We start from the raw sequence: 19,036 nt of genomic DNA on the forward strand, positions 1-19,036 counted from the left end.
CAATCATGTTTTTTGAATTCTTCTCAGAACTTTGCCACATGTATATGTAATGCAAACATGCTTAAACCATGCATTTGAAATCAATATCTGTTTAAGGAGATACCTATCATTTACTATTTTTATTTAGCCTCTTAATGGTCCAATCAATGGTTCTCTTTCTTCTCAATCCTACTCATCCATTCACCACAAAATCATTAATTATGCACCTTCAATACATTATTGAGCAGTTTAAAAATCAACAACAACCACTTCCTTTTAACCCAAATTTACATAGTTAACATTCTGCTGAACTAGCAGTTTTAGAGAATGATCTTCACTTCTCTATGGAAGACTGTATCACAAAAGATTTTTCTTACCTTGATATGTGGTTTCTTTCCTCCTTGTCCCCAGCTGGTTGAATTATGGGAGGAATTACTTCCCTGAGAGCCTGCTGTATTCCAGACTCCTCCCTCCTCTTCCTCTTCCCAGCTGGAATGCCGTGTTCCTGATACTGGCCCATCATTATCGCCCCAGCCATCTTGAGGTGATTTGGAATCTTTAACGGAAAATAAATGTCAGAAAAAAGACTCAACAGCCACTCCAAATTTCCCCAGTCTATTATTTTATTTTACAATCCAGGGTCAAATCAATTTTACCCTTCAGTAAATCTGTTAACTTGGATCTGGTAACTGACAGGTTAACTTTTTAAAGTTTTCCCTAGAGATTAACATTTGCAGTTGTAGATCCCTCCTCTTTAACCAAGAAATAAAGGTTCAACCAAACAGATCTCTTGACTAGTTTTAAATTACTAGTACAGTGATACCTTGTCTTGAAAACTTAATTGGTTCCGGGACGAGGTTCTTAAGGTGAAAAGTTTGTAAGACGAAATAATGTTTCCCACAGGAATCAATGGAAAAGCGATTAATGCGTGCAAGCCCAAAATTCACCCCTTTTGCCAGCCGAAGCGCCCGTTTTTGCACTGCTGGGATTCCCCTGAGCCTCCCCTCCATGGGAAACCCCACCTCCGGACTTCTGTGTTTTTGTGACGCTGCAGGGGAATCCCAGCATGGGAATCCCAGCATTGCAAAAATGAGCGCTTCGCTGGCAACGGAAGTCCGGAGGTGGGGTTTCCCAGTGAAGGGAGCATCAGTGAAATTGCAGCATCGCAAAAACACTGAAGTCCTTGAAACCCCACCTCCGGGCCTCTGTGTTTTTGCAACGCTGTGATTTCACTGAGGCTCCCCTCGCTGGGAAACCTCACCTCCGGACTTCCGTTGCCAGCGAAGCGCCCATTTTTGCACTACTGGGATTCCCCTGCAGTATCACAAAAACACGGAAGTCCAGAGGTGGGGTTTCCATGGAGGGGATCCTCAGGGGAATCCCAGCAGCGCAACAATGGGTGCTTCGCTGGCAACGGAAGTCCGGAGGCGGAGCATCCCAGGGGCGGTGGTGGGTTTGTAAGGTGAAAATAGTTTGTAAGAAGAGGCAAAAAAATCTTAAACCCCGGGTTTGTATCTCGAAAAGTTTGTATGATGAGGCGTTTGTAAGACGAGGTATCACTGTATATAATAATTTTCGAATCACTAGTATATATCAGATATATACAAAGCCCTAATTTGCTCATTGTACATTATTAGGAACAATAATTAGGAACATATATTTATATATTTAATTAAAATGTCCTACAAAATGGGTTCTAACAGATCAATGACCAAGATAGAAATAAAACAGAAAAGTGGTAACCAGTGCTATTCTTGGCCCAATAAGGAAATTTTTATTAAATTGTTTCATAAATGGGACATGGGCGTGTTAAGTTAGCATGCATGAACAAATAAAGTTGTTTATGCTGCTAAAATGATATTTAGTCATTAGGGCTTCTTTTGATCCTAATTTTTTTCAGAGATTGGTAACTCTTAAATAATAATATCTGTGTTCAGATATTACATTCTGAATATATTTCTAGAAATTAATTAATATATTTTGTCAAGAACTTTAGCAGCATTTTATCACTATGCTAGAATATCCATAGCAACATTGGGGGGGGAAAAGAGAATTCTAGATGCCTGGCAAACTAGCATAGCAAAGGCATTTTGTTCAGTTCAGGTTGAAGCCAGAAAGTTCTTTTAAGTTATAATAATTATAGTTTATGATACACGTTATATAATTCCTGACTAATGGTTATTCTTTCACATTCAAATATATGTGGAAGGAATATTAAGATAGTATGAATGTGTGGCTTTGCAATTCTTCCTTCTTTCTATATATGCTTGTTTGCATGTTTCAATATTTTTTTAAAAAATAGGGTTATGAATAAAATGTCATAACTTCCATTTTGTAACCATAGCCAGCCACTGTCGTGGCACAGTGAGAAGAATGCAGTATTGCAGGTTAATTCTGCTGACTGCCAATTGCCAGAAATTGCCAGTTTGAGTAAAATGGGGGAAATATGACAATACTCTTAAAGATACTCTTTTAAAGCATTGTAAAGCGGTATATAAGTCTAAGCGCTAAGTGCTATTGCTATAAAATATAATATAATTACATATTATTCCATTTTAAAACAATATCCATTCGTTTATAATAACCCCAAACTACAGTGATACCTTGTCTTACAAACTTAATTGGTTCTGGGACGAGGTTCTTAAGATGAAAAGTTTGTAAGACGAAACAATGTTTCCCATAGAAAAGTGATTAATGCGTGCAAGCCCAAAATTCACCCCTTTTGCCAGACGAAGCACCCGTTTTTGCGCTGCTGGGATTCCCCTGAGGCTCCCCTCCATGGGAAACCCCACATCCGGACTTCTGTGTTTTTGCGATGCTGCAGGAATCCCAGCATCGAAAAAACAAGTGCTTCACTGGCAATGGAAGTCCAGAGGTGGGGTTTCCCAGCAAAGGGAACATCAGTGAAATCGCAGAATCGCAAAAACACAGAAGTCCTCGAAACCCCACCTCCAGACTTCTGCATTTTTGCACTGCTGGGATTCCCCTGCTGGGATTCTCCTGCAGCCTCACAAAAACACAGAAGTCTGGAGATGGGGTTTCCCATGGAGGGGAGCCTCAGGGGAATCCCAGCAGCGCAAAAACGGGTGCTTCACTGGCAACAGAAGTCTGGAGGCGGGGCATCCCAGCGGCGGGTTTGTAAGGTGAAAAAGACCGTTGAACTTACCTGAACGGTCTTCTCGATGCACTGCAAGGAGAGTCCAAGATGGGTTATACTTCAGTCTGATTGGTAGGGACTGAGTTTTAATTTAAATAATTACTAGGCAGGCACCGCCTCCCCCCTTAGCCCTCCAGTCTAAAGTAAGGCGAAGGAGCAGTAAAGCAAAAAACATTTATTACACAATTGAACTGTCAACATGAAACTGTAACCATATAGCTCAAACCCCACAGAAACCCTGGTCTCAGAGTCGGGAGGGTTTGGACTCTCCTTGCAGTGCATCGAGAAGACCGTTCAGGTAAGTTCAACGGTCTTTCTCCAATGCACTTGCAAGGAGAGTCCAAGATGGGATATACCCAAGTTACGATCACAGGGAGGGGCAAGACTAGACCAGGGGTTCCACATAAGAACATACCCCTTGCAGTACCCTCCTCCCAAATGCTGCTTCCTCCGAAGCAAAAGAGTCAATTCTATAATGTTTGATAAACGTTGATGGAGCTGCCCACGTGGCTGCTCTACATACGTCCTCCAACGAGGCCTGGGTCCTCCAGGCCGATGAAGCTGCCGCACTTCGAGTAGAATGTCCCGTTATCCCCGAAGGAATTGGGGATCCCTTAGTCCTGTATGCCTCAGCAATACATTCCCTCAACCATCGGCTGATAGTCTGAGAAGATACCTTAGTGCCCATAGTTCTGGTGGCAAAGGACACGAACAGGGCTTCTGTCGTTCTAACATCCTTAGTCCTTCGAACGTAAATCTTTAAGGCTCGTCTTACGTCCAGCTTATGCCATCGTAATATAGATGGATGAGTCCCACGAGCACAGAAATCCGGAAGGATGATATCCTGAGTCCTGTGAAAGGACGTGTTTATCTTGGGTATAAATGCCGGATCTAATCTAAGGACTACCCTGTTGGGATCAAAGCGGCAAAGGTCTGGTCTTGTTGACAAGGCAGCAATCTCCGAAACCCTCCTGGCTGAAGTGATTGCAACCAGGAACGCGGTCTTTAGGGTCAACAACCTTAACGATATCTGACGGATAGGTTCAAAGGGGGGACCTGTCAGTGCGTGCAACACCAAGGGGAGGTCCCAGGAAGGAAAACGATGAATCACTGGTGGTTTGAGATTGGTCGCTCCCTTCAGAAAATCCCTGATCCATGGATGTCTGGTAAGGGAACGGTAACTGTCTGTGGAAAGGATGGTGGCCAGAGCGGCAACATGGCGGCGTAAGGTGTTAGGGGCAAGGCCCTTTTCCAGGCCAGCTTGCAGGAATGACAAGATTACCTGCGGCGACGCCGTCTGAGGATCTACCTCCTTTTGCTCACAGAACTTATGGAAGGTAGCCCAAGTTGCCTGGTAGATTCTCCTTGTAGATGGTCTACGGGCGGCTTGTATGGTGTCAATGACTGTGTCCGGTAGGGCCTGGCGTTTTAGATATTCCCGCTCAAGCGCCACACGGTTAGATGCCACCACTGTGGCTCCGGATGAGAGAAGGACCCCTGTGTCAGGGAGATCCGTTGGTCCGGTATCCTCCAATTGGGTGACCTCGACAGTTGCACTAGGTCTGCGAACCAGATGCGCCGGGGCCAAAACGGGGCTATCAGTATCACTTCTGCTCTCTCCTCCAGAATTTTCCGAATCACTTTGGGGAGGATGGACAGAGGAGGGAACGCATAAAGAAGACCTTGAGGCCATCGAAGTGTCAGGGCATCCACCCCTTCCGCGCCCGGGTTGGGAAATCGAGCGAAGAAGCGAGGAAGTTGGGTGTTTAGGTTTGTTGCAAACAAGTCTATCACTGGTTCCCCAAATCTCCTTACCACCTCCTGGAAAATCCTGGGATCCAGTCGCCACTCGCCCGGGTCGAGCGTCTGGCGGCTGAGCCAGTCCGCCCACACATTCTCTACTCCGGAAATGTGTTCCGCTGAAAGCGAGGCTAGATTCCCTTCTGCCCATCTGAGGAGTGATGTTGATTCCTTCATTAATCTCCGTGACCGTGTTCCCCCTTGTCGGTTGATGTGGGACCGTGTGGAAACGTTGTCGGTCAGGATGCGTACATGTTGACCCCGTACTAGATGGGCAAGGCTGTGGAGGGCCAATGAAACAGCCTTCAACTCTAGGAAATTTATATTGATCTCTTGTAGGTCTTGAGGCTCCCAGAGTCCCTGAACCATGTGTGAAGAGAGATGTGCTCCCCACCCTGTCAAGCTGGCATCGGTTGTTATTGTAATAAGCTCCTTGTCCAGAAATAAGGATCCTTTGGTCAGAGAAGGGGACCTCCACCATTGCAGGGAGGTGCGTACTCTGGTACTGAGGGGGACTCTCCTGAGATAGTGACTGGTCTTTTGCCTTTGATAGGGGAGCAGGAACCATTGGAGTGGGCGTAAATGGTGTCTCGCCCATGGCACTATATCTATGCAGGAAACTAAGGTTCCTAGGATTTTCGATAAAAGGGCAAGAGTGGGATATTGCTGAGGTCCCAGCTCTCTTATCAGAGTCCTGATTGTTCTTTGTCTTTCCTGGGACAGGAAAACCGCACCCAGGTTGGAGTCTATAGTGGTGCCCAGGTGGGCAAGCCGATGTGTGGGTGTTAGTTGGCTCTTTGACCAGTTGACTGTAAAGCCATGGTCTTGCAGTGTCTGTATTGTCAGTTGAGCGTCTCTGCATGCCTGTTCTCTGGTTCTCGACAGAATGACAATATCGTCTAGATACGCCATCACGCGTACCGACTGTCGTCTGAGACTGGCCGTGAGGACGTCCAGTAATTTCGTAAATGTCCTGGGGGCGGAGGATAGTCCAAAAGGCATCGCCCTGTATTGGAAGTGCCTGTCGTCTAGGTAAAATCGCAGGAATTGCCTGTGATGTGGGAAGATGGGAACGTGCAGGTAGGCTTCTTTCAAGTCTATTGACGTCATAAAATCCCTGTGTCTTATGGAGGCCAGAATAGTTTTTAGTGAGTGCATTCTGAATCTCCGGTATTTCACGTAGAGGTTCAACTGTCGGAGATTGAGGATCATTCGCACTCCTCCTGAGGATTTTGGTACGAGAAATATTGCCGAATAGAATCCCCTGCCTTGCTGGGCCAAGGGTACCTCCTCTATGGCCCCTATCTCTAGGAGGTGAGATACTTCTTGGCATAGGAGTTTTCTCTTCTGAAAGTCTGACGGGGTACGGCAAGGTAGGAAGCGATGGGGGGGAGGCCGGATGAATTCGATCCTCAGGCCCTGGGAAACCGTGGATACCGCCCATGCGTCTGCGGCTGTGGTTCTCCAGATGTCGGGGAAGAACCGCAGTCTGCCGCCTAGTGGGGTGTCTCTCTGAAAGTCACTTGTTCTTCCTAAAGCCCCTGTTACCTCCTCTGAAGGGGCGGCGACCTTGGTACGATCTGCCTCGGTCCGTCTGATAGGACCTGTCTGACCTAAAGGCTCCCTGGTTGAAGGAGCCCTGGAAGTACGGCCTCGTTGTCTGGGAGTTGGACGAGGAGGGCTCTGCTCGAAAGGGCTGACGTCGTTGATAGGGGGTGGACCGCCTATCCTGCCGTCTGTTGGCCCTGGGCATCACCTTCTTTTTATCCTTGTCCTCGATCAGGACATCGTCAAGGACCTCCCCGAACAACTTCTTCCCCTTGAACGAGGCGGAGGCAAGACTCCACTTGGACTTGACATCCGCCTGCCAGCTGCGGAGCCAAATGAGTCTGCGCGAGGCCACAGAAGAGGCCATTGCTCGTGAAGCGAACTTGGCGGCGTTGACCGTGGCATCCGCCGAAAATTCGGTGGCCGCCAGCAGTTTGTTGAGGTCCTGACGGAGTCTTCCGTCCTCTGGGTCGGCCCTAGCCTGGATCTCCTTAATCCAGAGGAGCATGGCCCTATTAAAAAACGAGGCTGCCGAAGCGGCTCGTACGGCCCAGGCTGCCATCTGGTGGGTTCTGCGAGCCACGTTCTCTGCCCGCTTGTCCTCAGCCTTCAGGCCTTCTTGCGACTCAGAAGGTACTAGGGCGTTAGACACAAGGCCCGTTACGGGCTTGTCCACGGCTGGGAATTCCAACAGCTCCTCCATCTGTTGGTCAAAGGTGTAGAATTTACGGTCAAGGTTGGAGGGGCCCTGAGCCGCTGCTGGATTTTCCCACGGTCGCTGAATGGTCTCCAGGAACAGGTGGGAAGACGGGATGTTTACGGTCTCCTGTTTAGGGAAGATAAACAGGCCTCCTGTTGGCTGGGATGCCTCCGGAGGCACCGCTTGGCCGCTCTCACCAGCCTGATCAATAGTCAGCTTTGCCTTATTCAGGAGCACCTTGAAGAGGGAAGACTTGAACAGGCCCGTATAGGTGGGTTGTTCCGGCGGCTGGTCGTCCCCGGACAGGTCATCCTCAGCTGCGCTGAAGTCATCACGGTAGGCATCCTCCTCCTCCATGGATTCCATTAAGGATTGCGTGGCAGGGGCCGTCCAGGGGTCTCTAGACCTCATTGGAGGGAGTCCCACTGGGGCCTGCTGGTGTTGTTGTGCCCCGGTGATAAGACCCTGGTTATACGTGGTAGCGATCATCTCCTGCAGGGCCTGGGGCATGCTCTGCCAGGCATCATGGGTATTGCGAAGGCCTGCCGCCGTAGGGGTAAAGGTGGCTGTCTGAGCGTGTTGCGAGGTCTGAGAGGGGGGGTAATTAGAAGGCCACCCCGCAGCTTGTCTCCCCAGGCCAAATGGCTCGGGCCTGGGTGGTATCCAGGCCTGGCTCCCTCTCTCTGGGGACCAATCCCCCTCTGAGACTGAGGTTGCTGCCCCTTGGTGAAACATAGGGGGTGAAATGGAGGTATTGGCAGGTGCCTGCTGATTTGTATGCACAGCCGGCCCTGCTGCTCTCTGTGAGGCCTCTAGTTGTTTTTCAAGAGCTCTGATGCGCTTCTCTGCATCCCTTAGTGAAGAGCTCTGTGCAGATTTGGATTTTGACTTTGAGGCTTTCTCCTTGGGGGTACTGGGCCTAGTAGGGGTGGTCTCCTCCCCAACCTGTGCTGCTTGGTCAGCCATGCCCCCAGGTAACACTCACGATTTTATAATATTAGTTTGAAACTCTTGCGTTGTCCACGGGGCCCCGTGTAAGCAAGGACAGTCTCTCAGAAATGAAAGCGAAAGGCCAGGAGTGCTCCTCTCTGCGCCTGCGTGCTCTCTCTGCCAGCCTCGGTAAGGGGTGTGGCTGAGTTCTGTTCCGAGCCGGCGACCTCACCAACATGGCCGCCGGCCGGTTTCTATGGCAACGCAGCAGCCTGTGGGCGGGAAACTGCAGCCGGGAGGTTTCAGACCTTCCCAAGATGGCTGCCGCCCTTTGCTGCGTCAGTGCAGCCAAGATGGCCGCGGGCCGTTGCCCTGGCAACTGATCGCAGCCTCACCGGCGGGCGGGAAGCCGGCCCCTCCCGCCTCTTGCGATCGCCTTGGAATCCTCCTTTCGAGCCGATCCGCCGCTTCCCTGAATAGATGGCTGGATCGGCTCTCGCCTGCCGTCGTCGGGGGAAGGGGGGGGGGTAGCTTCCTCCCCCCCCGCGGCCGCTGGAGAGAAGCGCCAACGCTCGGCCGGTGGCTTATTCGCCAAGGGGGGGACGGACCCCCCGAGGCGTCAGCCACTTCCTCGTCCTCCGGGTGCCACCTCGGAGGTAGGTCACCCGGGCGCTCACTCCCGCACCCATAAAGGCAGCTCGTTGGAATCTCTCTGTGCTGGGTGGTTTGGGTAGGGAGGAGCTGCAGGCAACTGGGTGAAACCCACGGGAGGTTTGGAACCCAGGCCCGCCCGAGGCAATAATTCCCCGTCTGCACCTAAAGGAAAAGGAAATAAAATGCAAAGGTTAGTGCAATACAAAATAAACAGCAAAAATACAATAATTTTACTCGAGAGGTAACTCAGGCGTCCCTTTACTGCGACTGAGTTTTTTAGACTGGAGGGCTAAGGGGGGAGGCGGTGCCTGCCTAGTAATTATTTAAATTAAAACTCAGTCCCTACCAATCAGACTGAAGTATAACCCATCTTGGACTCTCCTTGCAAGTGCATTGGAGAATAGTTTGTAAGATGAGGCAAAAAAATCTTAAACCCCGGGTTTGTATCTCGAAAAGTTTGTATGACAAGGCATTTGTAAGACGAGGTATCACTGTATTTTCTGGTGAATTATTCCACTACTTCCAAATGTGAGAATAAGTTGAATAGCAATTCTAAAGTTAATCATAATCCAATTTACATTGTGTTGCTTATTACAGTGATTAGATAGAATGATTAACTGATAATTAATTCTACAAAATCAATTATGCAAAAAGCAGAAGTAGTGTATAATTAAATCGAAACACTATTCAAACTCTTCTCGAATCTAAATAATATACTCGGCTACTACTTGTAATCAGCTTCTTCTCATACTGGCATACTAAAAGGACACTAAAAATCTGGATTAAAATGGGTGGGGTTGCACATCACCCAAACTGTAATGTGCCATATACCAGTGTCTCCCAACCTTGGCAACTTGAAGATATCTGGACTTCAACTCCCAGAAGTCCCCAGCCAACATTCGCTGGCTGGGGAATTCTGGGAGTTGAAGTCCAAATATCTTCAAGTTGCCAAAGTTGGGAAACACTGCCATATACAGTTTGGCTTAGCATTAAGTATAAATACAGCCAATCCTTTTTGCTGAAATTAAACAATTCTAATCAACCATTAAATCTAATAAGAGGGTTACTCATTCAAAACTGCTATTTTAAGCAAAAATATTATTTTTAAAATCATTAAATGATTATGCTGCCCATCTCCCCTAGAAGGCAATTCAAGGTAGATTATGTGCTACAAAATGTATATTTGTTGTAATTATTTTTCTAATAATTAAAATAGTAAAACTATACAAATTAATATTTTAAAACCCACCGACCTCCATCCCACAATTTGCCTCCTTGCAGAAAATAGCAAACAACCCAATCAGCTTCAGCATAGCCTGATTTAGCACAAGCAGCTGATTAGTGGTTGGCTCAGACTCCTGGAATATCTCCGACCCAGGCTGTGGGCATTGCTGCTACCCATTGCTGCCACCACCTATCGCCACCTCTGTGTGCCTCATTTTTGGCTGCCACGCATCTTGTTTTTAGCCCATTCCAGGCAGCAGGCTGATTGTGCTAAATCAGGCTGTGCTGAAGCTGACCAGGCTATTTGCTGCAAAGAGGCAAATTGCTGGGAGGTAGGGGCAGATTTCCCCCCCTTGTTTTCCTTCCCAAAAGCTAGGTGCGTGTTATAGTCTGGAGCATTTTATAGTCCAAAAAATACAGTGATTATTAACGTGCATAAAAATAGCAAATTAAAAAGGAAACAATTTTTAAAACATTTGCCACAGTGTTGTTTAGTTACATAAACACCATGGCAATGAGTTGTTTTTGAGATTAAAATCAGTTCCAGTCTATGTCTTGGTAGAAAGAATACCACGGAAATAAGCAAGAATGCAAAATAGCACATTTTGAATCCCCCAAGAAGCCACCTTTTAATGCATTCTTTTGAGGTTTCCTTCTAGGATTATACTGCCAAAATTCAACAACAAATCACACACACCCCAAACACACTCTTGCCCCAAGACCTGGTCTTTACAAGTTTATTCTTTCAATTTATTCAGGAAAAGACTCAAAAAATGTCCCCAAGCGCTTCTTTGGATCTAGTAAAACTAATAATCCAAGAATCTCAACTCACATAAATCCCTATTTATCCAAAAAAGTATTTACCCCATCCCTGCTGGAAAAAGTGAGATAACTTAATTTGTTTCCTATATATTTGTTCATGATTTTATATTCCTCATTTCTTTTATAGAAACAGCAGTAACTTCTGTGGAATTATATTCTTGAATGAAAAAAGTCCTTTAAACATATGTGTTTACTCTGGATACTACATACCTAAGAATACTATTAGCAAATATTAGCACATACATTTAGCAACACTGACTCCCACTGTAGCTGACAGTTCAATGTCCTTGATAATCAGAGTGCTCATTCTCCCGCCTCCTCCCTCTTTCCACTGTTTGTTCATCTGCATGTTCACATTAGAGACTAAATACTGTAACTCTAAAATCTGCTCTAAAATTAAATTCCTAGTTGCCGATATAAACACCAAGAGGAGTGTTCCTGTCAACCTCACAAGAGCGTCAACTGCCATTTAGTTAAGTTTGTGTATGCATTTTTAAGCGTGAAATTTAGTTCCACAATGCATTTCATATTAATATGTATGGATCCAAGACAGAGGCTTCATCAGCCAGCTTTTGCAGCTTGCATACTTTCAAATCTATGGATTCCAACCTCCAGAACACCTCCGCCCAATCTGAGGACTGAGTTGTAACTGAGGCGGAGCCTAACAACTAACAGACTCAGTCCTACGGGCTGAATGGGATTTAAGATCAGCTAAGATGAGCAAAAACAATTAACATCAGGCTTCTATGACACTTTTGGATAAAATTTTACTAATGGTCATTCAAACTGAACAAAAGATTGGTTTCTTATATTCAGGAGTAATGATGAGACAGCACCTTGTATTGACATCTAGAACTCATTTTGGCTTGTGGACTCTGATAGAATGGATAAAACCCTCTCTAGCACTAGTTACTTGTGATAGTTTAGATCCATGCATCTTTTGGTTCTACGGTTAATAGCAGTGAATTCCTGAATTCAGGAACTGATTATTTCTTCAGAGGGGGGACTGAACCAGATGCCACCTTTAAGGAAGCATTAGTTTATCCTCATTGAAGAGCCTTCCTTGAATTTGGCTTCTTTAGACAACTAAAGAAGGTGAATTGGATTTAACTGCAGAGGACCCTAGGGAAAGATGATTTGTTTAAAACCTTTTCATTCAGAGTTCATGCCTGGAATTACCATGCTGCAATGGCAATGATACCCTGATGGATGCCAATACATGGATAAAGGTGGGTATCACCTTTATCCTAGCCCTATTTGATCTCTCAGTGATGTTCAGTAATTGAATCCTTTTGGCTCAGAGTTAGGGAACTGAAGTATTATTTTGAAGAAGTTCTCCTGGGGTGTGATTCTTGGTTTGGGGTGGTAGTGAGAGATTGACTTACCAAGTATTCCCTTGTGAGTTCCTGCTGAATTCAATTCTATTCCTGTTTATAAAACTATATTATTTTCTAGGAACATTTTTTTTAAAGTTTTCAACAATTAGTTTTAATTTAAAAAATTCAAGGTATACATTATTGCTTTTTTAAAAGAGGAAACTAGGTAACACTTACTAGGTTTTATGGCATTTGATGCACTGGAAGATCCATTTCCCCACGTGGTAGAAGTCCCTGCTTCCTGTACTTCACCCCAACCAGGACTGGCTTCATTTGGTTCACCCCAAGCAGCGGTACCATTATCTGGTGCAGGAGGTGTGCTTTTGTTCCAGACTAAATGCACAAGAGTTTTAATTCTAGCTATTTATTCACTAAAGTGCCGTTCTAATATTCACAACAAAATCTCAAAATATAGGTAGGCCTTGACTTGCAACCATTTGTTTAATGACCGTTCAAAGTTAAAACAGCCCTGAAAAAAGTGACATAATTGGTTTTCAAACGTATGATTGTTGCAACATCCCCTTTTGGAACGTTCTGTCACGCAAATTCAACAAGAAAACAGATTCACTTGACAACTGTATTACTAACTTTAAGACTCCAGTTATTCACTTAACAATTGTGGCAGGAAAGCTCATAAAATGGGGCAAACTCACTTAACAATTGCCTTGTTAGCAAACAGAAATTTGGGGCTCAATTGTGATCATAAGTTGAGGATTATCTGTAAAGCTTTTTCTTTCTACATATCTGATTCCACTTTATCATACATCAGTTTTAATATCTAGTCTAAACCCTACATTATAGTGCTAAATCAAGTAACAGTGTCACCATTACAGTATTACATTAAAAGTAAAATTTGATTGTATAGTCAATAGAATTCAATATAATCACAAATTGAGTGTAAGAGAGAGAGGAGGAGGACTTCACTTAAGAATTATCTGAATGAGACCAGAAAAATGTTAATATAATATACTGTATTTTTCTGAGTATAAGATGCACCCCTCCCCAAAAGAGGCTGAACATTTTAGTGTGTCTTATAGTACCTATGTAGCTTTTTTGAACCTCCCCCCCCCCCCCAGCGCTAACAATCTTCCTGGCTTGCAGGCTTTTCTCATTGCTACTCCCTTTGAAGGAGGTTTTTTCCAGCCCTAAATTTTTGCAGGCTTTTTTTTTTCATTGCTACTCCCTCCAGGAAGAAGGTTTTTTTTAAGCCCTAAGTAGGTGATAAAATAATGTGCTAAAGCTGACTAAAGACACTAGCCAAATGAATACCTGGTAGGAAGATTTTTTTCCTGTATTTTCTTCCCCAAAAATTAAGGTGAGTCTTATACTCTGAAAAATATGGTATATGGAATATATTATAACATGATTATATATAATCTATGTTATCCACAATTTGCTCAGAAAAATATGATAGTATAGATCAGTGTTTCCCAACCTTGGCAACTTGAAGATATTTGGACTTCAACTCCCAGAATTCCTCAGACAACAAATGCTGGCTGGGGAATTCTGGGAGTTGAAGTCCAGTTATCTTCAAGTTGCCATGGTTGGGAAACACTTATCTATATATTGGCAAAAATACAACATACTTTCCTCCATAACAAGCTGTTCATATAACAATACAATACAAGACAGGAGAAGCACTTAAGAGCTTGGTTACATCTAAGTGGAATGTATGGGTGTCTCTTTCTGATGTCTGGAAAAGCAAAATAACTAATTGGAATCATGTTGCTCAAAGAATTTCCACAGATAAAGTTATTAATATCAGACTCTATACCAAAATAATTACGATTACTGTTATGAACATTTATAAGCACCCCATCTATATTACACTGGTAAATTGTACGTGCTAATCTGATAGAACAATTAGCCTTAAAAAGACCAATTCCTTGGATAGAGTATTAGAAATCTATCCTTTTATGTTCAGGCTCCCTTCTCCTAAATGAGAAGTAATCAGAAAAATGTAAATATCTAATAATTTATATAATATTGTATTTAAAAAAACCATCTAACAATAAAAAAGTGCAATCCTGGGAGATAATAGGTTCCAAGGATCCAACCAGTCTTGATCTAGTGGAGAATCTATCTTCTGCTGCTCCTGTATTCTCAACAGAAATTGTAACAAGGAGCTCATACTTTTTGAACATACTTTATGAATTTAATTTACATTAACTATACATTAAACATGTCTTAGTGATAGGAACATCACAGGAATCTGATTATTTGTCCAATGTAAATGAGGTTCTGGCAGTCTGGATCATTCTATTCTTTTTTTGAAAGAATTTTGAAAGAATTTTGAAAGAATTCTCCTTCCTGATGTATCAGACAGAAAAATAACATTGCGTATAAACAATAAGCATTTCATAATATGTCATATAAGACTAATGTATTCAAGGTTTACAGTCTGTTATTTCAAGGACACATTAGATGTATGGCAAACTACAGAGCAGATTTGAAAATTATTGTAGATCTGAATTTAGTAAGAAGATAAAACTGTTTGCATCATCAAGAAGATTATTAAACAAATTACCTGAGGCTGTCACTTTGCTAGGCCTTGGAGGAGGGTGGTTCTGTTCTCGTGAAGCTTGTCCACTTTGTGAGTTCTTGTCCCACAGGTTCACATTCTTATAGTTGTAACTATTGGGATCTCCCCATGCTGAGGTGCCATCATCAATATCCATTTTACGATTAATTGACTGGGGGGATGGTTCTTCCCAGCCACTGGGTTCTTCATCCTTTGAGACAGTTGACTGTGACCCACTGTTCCAGTTAGAATTGGGAAGCCTTCCATTACCTGGAGGCTGTGGTGGTGGTGGTGGGTCCCAGGAACTCGGTGCCTCTGACTGCTGATGGTGCTGTTGTTGTTGTGGATTATTCCAGGAACCGGGCTGTCTACCAGTATCATTCCATGCTGGAGTTCTTTTATTATTATTATCCCACCCCCCTTTTGAAGAGGAGTTTGAATTTGCATTATTACCCCAGGTGCCAATTTCATTCTGGCCAGCTTCATTCCAACCTGATATTGATTTGTTTCCTGAAGTTTCCCAATTGCCATTTTTTGTTTGGTCAACTTCTTCTCCCCAGCCATTTTTTCCAGAAGACCATCCCTGATTAGGTGGCCGCCCATTCCATCCTGGGTCTTTGTTGGAGTTCTCATTCCAAGAAGTTGTAACTTTTTCATCTGGTCTTCCCCCTCCCCAGTTAGAACAATTGCTCTTGTAATCATTCCATCCTCCAGTGTTTTTGGGTTCTTTCCATTCTTTTGGAGATGAAGGCTCACCCCATCCAGACTTGATTGGATTGCTTTGGCTGGGTGCATCTCCCCAGCCCCCTGAGTTCTTTGTCTGTATGGCAGAACTCTCCCACCCCTCAGTACCTTTATCAGACTTTCCTTCAGCTCTTGGCATCTCTTCTATGTCCCAAACAGTATCTTGCTTGATTTGTGTTTGACCCCAACCGGTATTTGAAAGCACTCGTGGGTCTAAATCAGTCCTGCTTAATAAAGTTTGCAAAACTGCTTGACAATCAGGATGTGTAGGCCTGTATGATCGGCGTCCAGAATTGTGACTATCACTGCTTCCTGCTTTATGGTTGCTTCCAGTGCTTTGACCTCCAATTTCACTTCCTGCGGAACTAGAAGATCGTCCCCAACAGGGAGCCTGGGAATTACCTTGGTTTTCAGGAAGCGGGTGGCCCCTTTGATTGTCCCATGCTCCAGTGCTAGAATTTGGTTGGTTTGGACCATTCCATTCCCCAATCTTCAGTTCATCAGACCCAGACGGCTGTTTCCATTCTCCCTGAGACATCCCTGATGTCATTTTGTTCCCTTCATTCCATTTACTTTCACCAGAGTGTTGAGGGCCAACGGTCCAAGACCCATCACCCGTAGATCTATTATTATTATCCCAAGGTTCATTTCGTGACCCATTTGATTTTTGAACAGAAGCTCCCTTCCATAAGTCTTCCCTATCCTTCCCATTGTTCCCATGATTTCCAGAATTACTTTGATTAGAAGCACTGTCCATTCCAGAAGGCCCCCTAGCTGTACCCCAAGACCCAACGTTACCAGTTTTTCTCTCTCCAGTGCTTTGTGAAGGGGTATCAGTGCTCCTGGAGGGGTTCCCAAAGCCCATTTCAAAGGACATTCCCTTATTCTCTACTGGGTTTGGCGAACTTAAGTTCAAGGATATAGCATTTCCATTTTTTGGTCCATCAGTGTTGTGGATTTGAGCATGTTCTCTGCCAGAGACAAAATTAACACCCGCATTTTCCATCTTTGACTGCTGTTCCCTAGAAGTCTGACCTGCTGTATTAATCTGTGCATTTGAACCACCATTATCAGTTTCTGAAGTCCCTTTCCTTGAATTGCCCTCCTGAATTAGTGCTGGCCAAGCTGATGGGTTGCTATTTGGGTTAAAGTTGCTGAAGCCAGGATTGGGGCCAATTCTATCCTGCCCACTCAAGTTTCTCCAGCTTGCTAGACTACCATTACTCTCTGCTGAAGGACTGGAAGATTGAACAGGTTTAGCCTTGGGGTCGGATTTCCAAGCCCCAAGATTACATTCATTACCAGAGCTTCCAGACTGGCACTGGTTTCCTTTTCCTTTGTTGCTACTGGTGCTTCCCAGCAGAGTGCTCTTCTCTGAGCCGGAGTTTGAGGCACTGTTGTTGTCTGTGGAGTTTTCGGAAGAAGACTCAGTATCTTTGCTAGCAATACAAGGCCACTCTTCCATGTCAGACCCGTCTACAATCACCTTGTCCCAGACGTGAGTAGGGTTGACATTGGTGCTGTTGGAGGACACTCCAGGACCCCAAGTGGAATTTGCATAATTTGAAGCAGCAGCACCTCCAGTTGTTGAATCTAAAAAGGCAACAGACCAAATTATTCATAAATCCATGTAAGAGCTTAGGTAACATATACAAGTTTGCTAAAATGTTAAATGTTTCACAATTCGGTGAAAGACAGTCTTCACTGCATAAACTTCCAAGTTGATTGAATGCAGACTATGGTACATAGACTTGCAAGTTAAACTCTTCAGTTAAGAGAATTCCTAAATTGCATAGAATGGTTTGAAAGTGTTGGAGTAAAATTAGTACTGGTTGTGCTTGTATTATACTGCTCACAATATGCCAAAATGATTGGGTACTGTAAAAATATTATGCATCTAGTATAGGCACTGCTACAACTAGTAATCTAGTCTACACTTCTCTATACTGCTAGAAAGTGTTATGCGAAAGCCCATAAATCAACTAAACTAAATCAACAATGAGTGTGGTGGAGGACAATATCTTTGGCTAACGTGGCATATTAGGTTATTTTATTTATTGATCATATTATGTTGTATATAGCACCGAATCCCTTCCCCCCTGAGAGAGACGTGTGGTTTAGAAATATGACATGTAAATAAATAAAATATTAAAGATCGCAAGTGGTATTATAAAAAGAAAATGAACTAGTAATTGGAATGGCGTAGATGTGAAATCTGGAGAGAAATAAAGATGCAGATTAATTATAAATAAACAGTGCAAAGTGTTTTTTATAAAGTATGAAACAGTGCTATACAGTGATCTCTCGGTTAGCGCGGGGGTTACGTTCCAAGACCTCCCGCGCTAACCGATTTCCGCGTTATATTGGATGCGGAAGTAAAACCACCATCTGCGCATGTGCGCCATTTTTTTTCATGGCCGCACATGCGCAGATGGTGGAGTTTGCGTGTGGGCGGCGGGGAAGACCAAGGGAAGATTCCTTCAGCCGCCCAACAGCTGATCTGCTCCGCAGCGCGGAAGCAGCGAGGAGGCGAAGATGGGGTAAAGGTAAAGGGGAAACCCCATCTTCGGCTCCTCGCTGCTGCCGCGCTGCGGAGCGGATCAGGTGTTGGGCGGCTGAAGGAACCTTCCCTTGGTCTTCCCGCTTGCCGCTTGCCAGTCCACACACGCCCCCCTGGATGAGCCGGCCACAGGGGCGAGGGGTGGGGATGAAGGGGCAGGACTTCCCGGGCGGAAGGCATGCTCGGCTCTGCCGCTCCAGCCCCTTTCGGCCGAGCAGCCAGGGAAGTCGAGCCAGGCGTGGCGGCGGCAGCGCTGCTTCTCCGGTCGCCCGGTCCTCTCCTGCCTCCTGCGCCGATGTTCCCCGCTGCGACGGAAGGCAGTCGCTTGGCTAGGAAGGCTCGGCCGAAAGCGGCTGGAGCGGCAGAGCCGAGCACACCTTCCGCCCGGGAAGTCCTGCCCCTTCATCCCCACCCCTCGCCCCTGTGGTCGGCGGGGATGAAAGGGCAGGACTCCCTGGGTGGAAGGCGTGCTCGGCTCTGCCGCTCCAGCCGCTTTCGGCCGAGCCTCCCTAGCCAAGCGACTGCCTTCCGTCGCAGCGGGGAACATCGGCGCAGGAGGCAGGAGAGGACCGGGCGACCGGAGAAGCAGCGCTGCCGCCGCCACGCCTGGCTCGACTTCCCTGGCTGCTTGGCCGGGGAGGCTCGGCCGAAAGCGGCTGGAGCGGCAGAGCCGAGCACGCCTTCCACCCAGCGATTGTTCCGCTGCCGCCAGCATGGCCTGGCTGGCAGCGGAAAATGTAACGGAGCCCACGGGGGATTCACCTTCCTCCCACCCGCAGCCGAGACTGATTGTGGGCTCCTTCGCAACCTCGGAGAGCTTCCGGGGCATGAAAGCTCACGAAAACCAGGAAGCTCTCCGAGGTTGCGAAGGAGCCCACGATCAGTCGGCTGCCGGCGGGAGGAAAGCGAATGCCACGGGGCTGGGCTCGGCTCCCCCCTCGGCTCCCCCCCTTACCAGCCCCGCCGCGGAAGGCTCCATTCTGTTCCCTGCCGGCCCGATTGAGCGGCCGGCGGTCTCCAT

The 19,036-nt window shown here is 45.8% G+C and overlaps 1 protein-coding gene across 9 annotated transcripts in view; it reads right to left on the bottom strand.

The window, feature by feature from the left end:
* The window catches only part of TNRC6B (trinucleotide repeat containing adaptor 6B), a 151,371-nt gene that overhangs the window by 37,430 nt on the left and 94,905 nt on the right, over positions 1-19,036 (bottom strand). For all 9 annotated transcript variants that reach the window (XM_070756087.1, XM_070756085.1, XM_070756084.1 and 6 more), the window contains 3 exons: positions 14,718-17,048; positions 12,368-12,523; positions 357-535 (listed from right to left, as the gene is read on the bottom strand). In XM_070756087.1, the coding sequence (XP_070612188.1) occupies positions 357-535; positions 12,368-12,523; positions 14,718-17,048 (2,666 nt within the window). The remainder of the gene's footprint in view (positions 1-356; positions 536-12,367; positions 12,524-14,717; positions 17,049-19,036) is intronic.

The sequence above is a fragment of the Erythrolamprus reginae genome, chromosome 6 (assembly GCF_031021105.1).
Source record: "Erythrolamprus reginae isolate rEryReg1 chromosome 6, rEryReg1.hap1, whole genome shotgun sequence".
In the NCBI taxonomy this organism is placed as follows: Eukaryota; Metazoa; Chordata; class Lepidosauria; order Squamata; family Dipsadidae; genus Erythrolamprus; species Erythrolamprus reginae.